At 49.6% G+C, this 8,935-nt stretch overlaps 1 protein-coding gene across 4 annotated transcripts in view; it reads right to left on the bottom strand.

Moving 5' to 3' along the window:
* Positions 1-503: 503 nt before the first annotated feature.
* The window catches only part of LOC144612008 (arf-GAP with GTPase, ANK repeat and PH domain-containing protein 1-like), a 154,154-nt gene continuing 145,722 nt past the window's right edge, over positions 504-8,935 (bottom strand). For 2 of the 4 annotated variants that reach the window (XM_078431438.1, XM_078431436.1), the window contains exons 14-19: positions 8,236-8,295; positions 6,635-6,789; positions 5,152-5,242; positions 4,088-4,310; positions 2,957-3,212; positions 504-1,313 (exon numbers count right to left, since the gene is read on the bottom strand). In XM_078431438.1, coding sequence (XP_078287564.1) covers positions 1,128-1,313; positions 2,957-3,212; positions 4,088-4,310; positions 5,152-5,242; positions 6,635-6,789; positions 8,236-8,295 — 971 coding nt within the window. In that variant the 3' untranslated portion in view covers positions 504-1,127. The remainder of the gene's footprint in view (positions 1,314-2,956; positions 3,213-4,087; positions 4,311-5,151; positions 5,243-6,634; positions 6,790-8,235; positions 8,296-8,935) is intronic. The other 2 variants (XM_078431439.1, XM_078431437.1) reach the window with 1 other exon arrangement.

Genomic DNA, 8,935 nt, shown 5'->3' with positions numbered 1-8,935 from the left:
CAGTGGCAGGGTCAGCCTGGGGCTCAGGTGCTGGACAATGGCACTTGAAACTTAGCACTCGGGAGGTCTGATATAAAATGCTTCCCCCTTTTGCATGAGGGCTGACTTCATGGCAGATTCTGTTAAGATTACAAGGTTCGATTGAGTTGCAGGCGTTTCCTTGTTACTGCTCTGTGTCAGTGGAGCCCTCATTTCTATTTGTTTGGCCTGTAACACATTGTACCGAAACAAAATGCCCGTCTTCAAATACTCCCTTGAACCAATGGTCCCACACTGCTGGGCACAATATGGTGGTACAATATTACATTAGTAGTAGACACAGAATGCCGGAGTAACTCAGCGGGACAGGCAGCATCTCTGGAGAGAAGGAGTGGCCAACCTTTCAGATGGACAACCTAAGACGCCAGCCTCTCCCCTCCCTGCTTTTCCTGTCCCTTGCAACACTGATACACGACTATCCTTTACATTCGGATAGTACGAAATAAAGTTCTGTACGTGTCACATTTCACTGAATACTGTAATATCCAATATTACACACAAATTTCCTTTACAAATTTAAATACAATTGCACGTCTGAAAGAAAAACTGCAAGGGAACATTTGGTAGGGCCACCATTAAAACAGTTAGAAAATAAAACTGACAACATCTTCATTATGTCAAATATAAAACATTTGGAGCTGAAAACTGGCTTCTGTGACTTACTGCAGGTGCAGGAATCCAGCACATCATGGCTTTTGATTTGTGTAAACAAGTTCCAATCTATTTTTTTAAAAGGAATGATCAAATCTTTACTCCCAAAGCTGCTCTACAAATTGGGACACTGTCGTTACCTTCAGATATCACCTAGAAAGGAGAGTTCAGGAAATAAGCCTTAAAACACCGAGCAGATCTTGCATCAAAGAACAGCAGTTCCGATCGCTCAGTCAGTCGCTTTGAGACCACTGACATTGTCGCTTGTTTGTAAGATCAGCGCTGGGCTTCCATGAAGGGTGCGTCCTGATCACCTGCAATAAAATGGGTCGGAGGATGGGGATGGGCGGAGGGGAGAAATGGTTTGGGGGAAAATGTGAAGGCTGCCCTTTGGGAAATGTCAAGGTGTGGAAAAGGAATGCTTCAAAGGCTTGTGCCTAATGTGCAAACTTAGAGTCAGTTCTCCCGAGACTTTTTCTTCGGACGCTGGGCGTTGTGACACAGCCATCACTGGGGCAGCCATGTTGTAACAGCACATCCATGCACTCCTGACTCCCTGCCCGCCTGGCGTAGTACAGGGCTGTGTTTCCGTTCACGTCTCTGGCCCTCACGTCAATGCCATACTGCGGAGAAGACAAAATCGAGACCGGCGGGTTACTTTTGGGTTTTTTTTGGGGGGGGGAAAAGTCTCCCTTTTTGCCCTCAAACGAACCTTCTCCAGGGCTCATATAATATAGGAAAATAACTGCAGATGCTGGTACAAATCGAAGGTATTTATTCACAAAATGCTGGAGTAACTCAGCAGGTCAGGCAGCATCTCAGGAGAGAAGGAATGGGTGACGTTTCGGGTCGAGATGCTGCCTGACCTGCTGAGTTACTCCAGCATTTTGTGAATAAATACCTTCTCCAGGGCTCGTTACCCAGGATCGAAGCGAATGCAACGGTCCCACCTGCTCCCCTTCCCCAGGAAGGCAAATTTCTGCTGACTGGCACGGTGCACACGACCGTGTTACGCACGCCCCTGTGTTGTGCCGGCCTTCAGGACATGGATGAGGAGCGAGACAGGCAACGTTTTTGGACCCAACCTGTAGACACAGCCTCATAGACCACGAGCCAGCCAGACCTGGTGCCTTGGAGTTGATGTTGCTGATGCCAGCTGCTGATTACTGGCAGCAGAGGCAGAGAGGTATAGAAGGCTACAGGCAAAACGTGAGGAGATAACTACGATGGTTGGCATGGACATGGTGGGCGGGGGGGGCATGTTTCTGTGCTAGATGATTCTGTGACTCTAGGTGCTTTTGGAAGCACTGCTTAAAATAGGGATTAATGACCACGAAACCCTTTTGGAAAAGAGACTAAATTATTTACGTAATGTAGTCTTTGAAATATAGGTTGGTACAGTATAACCTCCCTAAGGTGAGGATACTAGTTTAGTTACGTTTAGTTTAGAGATATAGCGCAGAAACAGGCCCTTCGGCCCACTGCTGACCAGCGATCCCTGCACACTTACACTATCCCATACACACTAGGGTCAACAAAAGCTTTCCACTGTACTTTGTTACACGTGACAATAAATTAAACTGAACTGAACTGACAATTTATAATTATACCAAGCCAATTAACCTGCAAACCAGTAACTGCAGATGCTGGTACAAATCGAAGGTATTTATTCACAAAATGCTGGAGTAACTCAGCAGGTCAGGCAGCATCTCGGGAGAGAAGGAATGGGTGACGTTTTGGGTCGAGACCCTTCTCCAGACTCGACCCGAAACGTCACCCATTCCTTCTCTCCCGAGATGCTGCCTGACCTGCTGAGTTACTCCAGCATTTTGTGAATAAATCGATTTGTACCAGCATCTGCAGTTATTTTCTTATACAGGATATAGGTGGAGACAGGAAGATAGAGGGAGATCTGGGAAGGGGGAGGGGAAGAGAGGGACACAGGAACTGTCTAAAGTTGGAGAAGTCGATGTTCATACCACTGGGCTGCAAGCTGCCCAGGCAAAATATGAGGTGAAAACCCACGCAGGTCACGGGGAGAACGTACAAACTCCGTACAGACAAGCACCTGCAGTCAGGATGGAACCCGGGTCTCTGCCGCTGTGAGGCAGCAACTCTACCGCAGCGCCACCTTGCTGCCCATAGTAGACACGTATAACAGGTCTTGACGTAGACTTTGGACGGTGGGCCAGGTACACTCAATATCATTACGGTCCACAGCACGGCAGTCGACTGGGTAAGAACATGGGAGCAGAGTGCCACGTACCCAGACCAGGAGCTGCGTTATCACCACGTCCTTGAGCTCGCAGGCGAGGTGCAGTGCTGTCCGCCTGTCCTTGTCATCGGTGCACTCGTTAATGTGCTCCTTCTTGGCGTGAGCAAGGAGCAGCAAGATGTTGTACAGGTCCTTCTCCATGACGGCTCGGAACAGCTGCTTTCCAAAGGCGACGTCGCGGTGCTTCACGGGAGCGACAAAGAGCCTCTGCTCGTATTTAGCTCGGATCCAGTTCTCCCTTTCCTCCCTGGAACCGGCAGGTGGGTCGGAGCGAGAGGGACGGAGGGAAGAAACAAAAGGGCGGGTCACATGGAGATGTTTATGACAAAATAACAGCTGAAAGATTGACAATTCAATAGACAATAGGTGCAGGAGGAGGCCATTCGGCCCCTTGAGCCAGCACCGCCATTCAATGTGATCATGGCTGATCATTCTCAATCAGTACCCCGTTCCTGCCTTCTCCCCATACCCCCTGACTCCGCTATCCTTAAGAGCTCTATCCAGCTCTCTCTTGAATGCATTCAGCGAATTGGCCTCCACTGCCTTCTGAGGCAGAGAATTCCACAGATTCGCAACTCTCTGACTGAAAAAGTTTTTCCTCATCTCAGTTCTAAATGGCCGACCCCTTATTCTTAAACTGTGGCCCCTTGTTCTGGACTCCCCCAACGTTGGGAACATGTTTCCTGCCTCTAACGTGTCCAACCCCTTAATAATCTTATACGTTTCGATAAGATCTCCTCTCATCCTTCTAAATTCCAGTGTATACAAGCCTAGTCGCTCCAGTCTTTCAACATATGATAGTCCCAAGGTGTGGCGGAAGGAGATGCTGGTTTAAACCAAACATAGACACAAAAAGCTGGAGTAACTCTGCGGGTCAGACAGCATCTCTGGAGAAACGCACACATGCACTCATTCACACACACACACACACACACACACACAAACGCAGAGTTGTGCACAGATATGCACTCACTCACACACATGCACTCATACACAGAGTCATGTACACGCACACGCACGCACGCACAGTTCCCACTGAAAGAAGCAGCATTGTTCCTCTTGTGCAGCCACTCTCACTGCTGCCCGGAGGGAAGGACAGTGCTGAGCGGAGCGAGCATTTACCGTGTGGATTCTGGGGTGGGCTTGATGCGCCCCCGGGTGTTCCTCTCCCACACCCCGTTCGCCATCTCGTTCCCGATGGACGTCAACACGAGCGTTAGCTCCAAAGGCCAGTCGTCCAGGTCCAGGGACCGGACCCGCGAGAGGTGGGTGCCGAGGTTGCGGTGAATCCCAGAGCACTCGATACAGATGAGTGCCCCGAGGTTGAGACTTGCCCAGGTGGGATCTAGGAAGGCGGAAAGAAAATGGCAGCTCAACTTTTATTTGAAGAAAACACGGACGAAACATTACAAAAATAATAACCTGAATCTCCCCAATGCCTGCGGAGCAGGAACAAGGCAGTGACACCAGGCCCACCCATCATGCTTTGCATATCAAGTGGTTCAGATCACAGGCTGGTGCAGAGGGGCTTGGGTTGGGCAGCCAAGCACGGGGATGGCCTGATGGTGGGCACTGTATGCCCCGCCACCATTGGTGCACAACCTGGGCAGGCTCACACACCGTTTGCCATCTCGTTCCCGATGGACGTCAACACGAGCGTTAGCTCCAAAGGCCAGTCGTCGAGGCTTCGAAGTAACGGAGAAGATCGAACAGTGCAGCACAGTAACAGGCCCTTCAGCCCACGATGTTTGTGCCTGACACGATGCCAAGATCACCTCCGATCTGCCTGTGCATAATTCATATCCCTCCATTCCCTACCCAGAGCCTACTCAACCGCTGTGGCACCGCGCCGCCAACGAGGAACATTGAGGTAGTTTAGGATAGAAATAGGTATGGGAGGCTCCCCACTTTCAGCAGTAAATGGAATGCACCAGAGAGTGCTTTAGCTGTGGGATGGCCTTTAGCCCATCAGTGCGGCACTGGGTCAACGTATCAATTTATCGATTGCCTACGGTGTAACTGAAACAGATGCAAGGCCCCTTGGGCATGTGCACTATGGGTCAGTGACAAGGGAGTTTGACGGCAAGCCCAGTTCACATAAGGACGTCAAAACCTTGAAGGAAACAACACTTAAAGAACGATGATGATCGCCGCTTTAAGGTTTTAAAACGCTTATAGATCCTTACTTGCGGCAGTGCAGTCAACACAGAACGAGTTGCCTTTGGCGTTCCTGATCGCCTGAAGGGCGACAGCTTCACTCCGGCTGTCCATCCGAGCCTAAAACATGAAGATATTGCAGATAGTGAGCAGGCTCTTGAACAGACCTCTCATAAGCTGTATCCCCGATCTTCCAATCTACCACGTCGAGGCCTTTGCACTTTTTAAAATCTGCACTTTCTTGGTAAATGTAACACTAGTTTAGATTAGAGATACAGCATGGAAACAGGCCCTTCGGCCCACCAGGTCCATGCCGACCATCCATCACCCGTTTACATTAGTTCTACGTTATCCCACTTTCTCATCCACTCCAAGCGAGTAAGGGCAATTTACAGCCAACTGGACTCACTACTTTTTCTCCTCCCTTCCCCACCCAGGGCTTCACAATTTGCAACTCTTCAATCTTGTCTCGCACCCTTTGTTTTAATCTCTGCCCTTTATCCAACCATTAAACTATCAAAAAAACCTTTGCCTGTGTTCAACTATTACCTGACACGCTTTCACCTGCCCCTCATCTTCTCCATTTTTTTCCCCTCCCCCCCCTACAATCAGTCTGAAGAATGGTCCCGGCCCGAAACGTCACCTATCCATGTTCTCCACAGATGCTGCCTGACCCGCTGAGTTACTCCAGCACTCTGTGAAACGTCACCTATCCATGTTCTCCACAGATGTTGCCTGACCCGCTGAGTTACTCCAGCACTCTGTGAAACGTCACCTATCCATGTTCCCCAGAGATGCTGCCTGACCCGCTGAGTTACTCCAGCACTCTGTGAAACGTCACCTATCCATGTTCTCCACAGATGCTGCCTGACCCGCTGAGTTACTCCAGCACTCTGTGAAACGTCACCTATCCATGTTCCCCAGAGATGCTGCCTGACCCGCTGAGTTACTCCAGCACTCTGTGAAACGTCACCTATCCATGTTCTCCACAGATGCTGCCTGACCCGCTGAGTTACTCCAGCACTCTGTGAAACGTCACCTATCCATGATCTCCTGAGATGCTGCCTGACCCGCTGAGTTACTTCAGCACTCTGTGAAACGTCACCTATCCACGTTCCCCAGAGATGCTGCCTGACCCGCTGAGTTACTCCAGCACTCTGTGAAACGTCACCTATCCATGTTCTCCACAGATGCTGCCTGTCCCGCTGAGTTACTCCAACATTTTGTGTCCTTTTTTTCCATCTTATTAGAGTCATACAGCCCTCTGTGAAACAAGCCCTTCAGCCCAACTTGCCAACACCGACCAACATGTCCCATCCACACAAGTCCTAATTGCCTGCATTTGGCCCATTTCCCTCTAAACCTGTCCTATCCATGTACCTGTCTAATTGCTTCTTAAACGATGCAATAGTCCCTGCCTCAATGACCTCCTGTGGCAGCTTGTTCCACATTGGCAGTGGTTTCGAGGCAGTGCCTGGCACCTTTATGCAGTGAGACTGCTGGACCAGTTACCTTGTTCTTGCTACTTTCGCAGGACTGCAGGCTGGCCAGGATCTGGCTCTCGATGGCTTGGACCCAGGCATCTCTCTCTTCAAAATTCACAGCCTCAAAGTGCCACATTTGGCCCGTGCTGGAGACAATGGTGAACTCAATGTTCTCCTCTTGCTCTGTGACAGGGGAAATGAGGAGGAAATAGAGAAGGCATTTGTTTCCGGCGCTGCCAAGGCCAGCGGGGACGTGAGGGTCTGTGAATCTGGCGCGGGGAGCACGGAGAGGCTGCGCATCGATGCACTCACTAAAGCAACCCTGTCTTCACGTGGAGCAGGCTAATCAGTCACACAAAATACGATCGTTAATCAATGGGCGAGAACGAAAATCCTCACCAGGCTGTAAATGAATCTAATCAATCCATTTAAAAGGACTGTGTCACCTGCGATCTGATCAGCCGGGTTGAACCGTTGCCCAGTGCTGGGCTCTACAGGACGAACCAGGGCTAACGCCGGATCGATCCTGGACTCCCATGGGCCGGTGGAGATGCCTCGATGTCCCAGCTCAGGCAGAGGCCCCAGCCAGGGCACAGAGAGAGAGAGAGGCTCTGTGAGTAGACTCACCTCCTCCGGGATTCTCGTTTCGTTGTCGATGGGAGTGAATTTTGGAAGTGGGGAGGACTAAACATCGTGCGTTCAGCATCGGCTGCTGAGGAGAAATCTGTCCGAAGACATGGAGAGTGGCAACTAACCGGGGCCCCAGGCAAAGCAAAGATGGAAGAGTGTGGGCTGGATCGACAGAAGTCGGCCCTGGACAACCGCTCCAGTTAGGGACGGGGAGGTGACGAAGGTGGGAGCATTGCTGTAAATCCGCTCCATTTTTGCTCGTCCTTTCAGTTCTTGCAAGCTTGTTGACAAGAGCAACCAGGGAAGAGATTCCCTCTGCCATATATTGGCTATATTGGCCAGTTCATTGGCTATATTTAAGAGGGAGCTAGATGTGGCCCTTGTGGCTAAAGGGATCAGGGGGTATGGAGAGAAGGCAGGTACGGGATACCGAGTTGGATGATCAGCCATGATCATATTGAATGCCGGTGCAGGCTCGAAGGGCCGAATGGCCTACTCCTGCACCTATTTTCTATGTTTCTATCACTGGTTCCAGCACCTGGGCCTCCTTCACAGGAGCCATAATCGGCCACCAGAACGGGGCGCTGCAGCCCCGACTAACTTGTAGTTTGGAGGGGCGGGGAGGGGAGGGGGGGAAACGGATGAACGGACTTCTGCCAGACTAGCAGAACGGTTGGCCGAAGTTCTACATACAAACAGCCCTCCGTGAATAGTGACACTAATCTCCTTCCCGTTATCACACAGATATACATCCATCTATCTGCCCCAGCTCCGCCCCACAACATCCCCGCGTGCTTTCCCACACCACAGAACAAAAATACACGGGAATCACAGCCGGGAGAGGCTGGTGAGGGAGGAGTTCACATTCATGAACGCAAAAGAACAACTGTAAAGCAAGGAGAGACGAGACAAACACTTGAACACAGATATACTGCAGACGGAACACACACAACAACCAACACTGGCACTAGCCACTGGATACAATTTAAAATACGTTACCTGCTCTGTATATATTTCTTAAACTACCAAAACGCTTTAATTTCCACACCCTGCGTCTGGCTGCACCCAGAATCCAGCAAAGCAAGAGACAGAAACAATTGGAGAGAGACATTGGAGAGAAGATTACTGCAGAGTTCAGGAGCACATCAACAACTGCAAAAGGAAACGGCTGCCTGTGGGGGAGGGCTTGGATAGTGGCGATACAGTCTATATGACACTGGGCGTGGACAGAACAGTGCCACTTCAAGTCTCAAAACATGCATTTGATGTTATGCAAAATCCAGAAGATGAGTGTTCTAAAGGCCATAACTTATAGTATTGTCTAACAGAAATTTGGTACAGGAAGCATAATTGCTCCACAATCAGGAACTTTGTAAATGTGCACTTATTCTGCCACCAAAATACATATAGAAACCCCGTTGCTGTTTGATTACAGCACCAGCGATATTACTAACGCATCCCAATGGATGTGCCAAGATAAATGTGCTTACTATCAGATCCTTAATGTGACCTTGTTCATGGTAATAGACGACTTCACGCACAATGATTAATTCTGCTGCCGATGCACTTCTAATATAATCACAAAATCTAATTGCTGTGAGAAGGCAGATTTTGTTTAAATAAGAATTAGAAACTAATTAATGTTAAACACACATCCTGGAAGTCATTTATAAGTTAATTGCGATTTTAAACTTTTTGC

The sequence above is a fragment of the Rhinoraja longicauda genome, chromosome 42, assembly GCF_053455715.1.
Source record: "Rhinoraja longicauda isolate Sanriku21f chromosome 42, sRhiLon1.1, whole genome shotgun sequence".
NCBI classification, from domain to species: domain Eukaryota; kingdom Metazoa; phylum Chordata; class Chondrichthyes; order Rajiformes; family Arhynchobatidae; genus Rhinoraja; species Rhinoraja longicauda.
The sequence above is the reverse complement of the archived record's forward strand: the minus strand, read 5'-3'. Positions and strand labels throughout refer to the sequence as shown.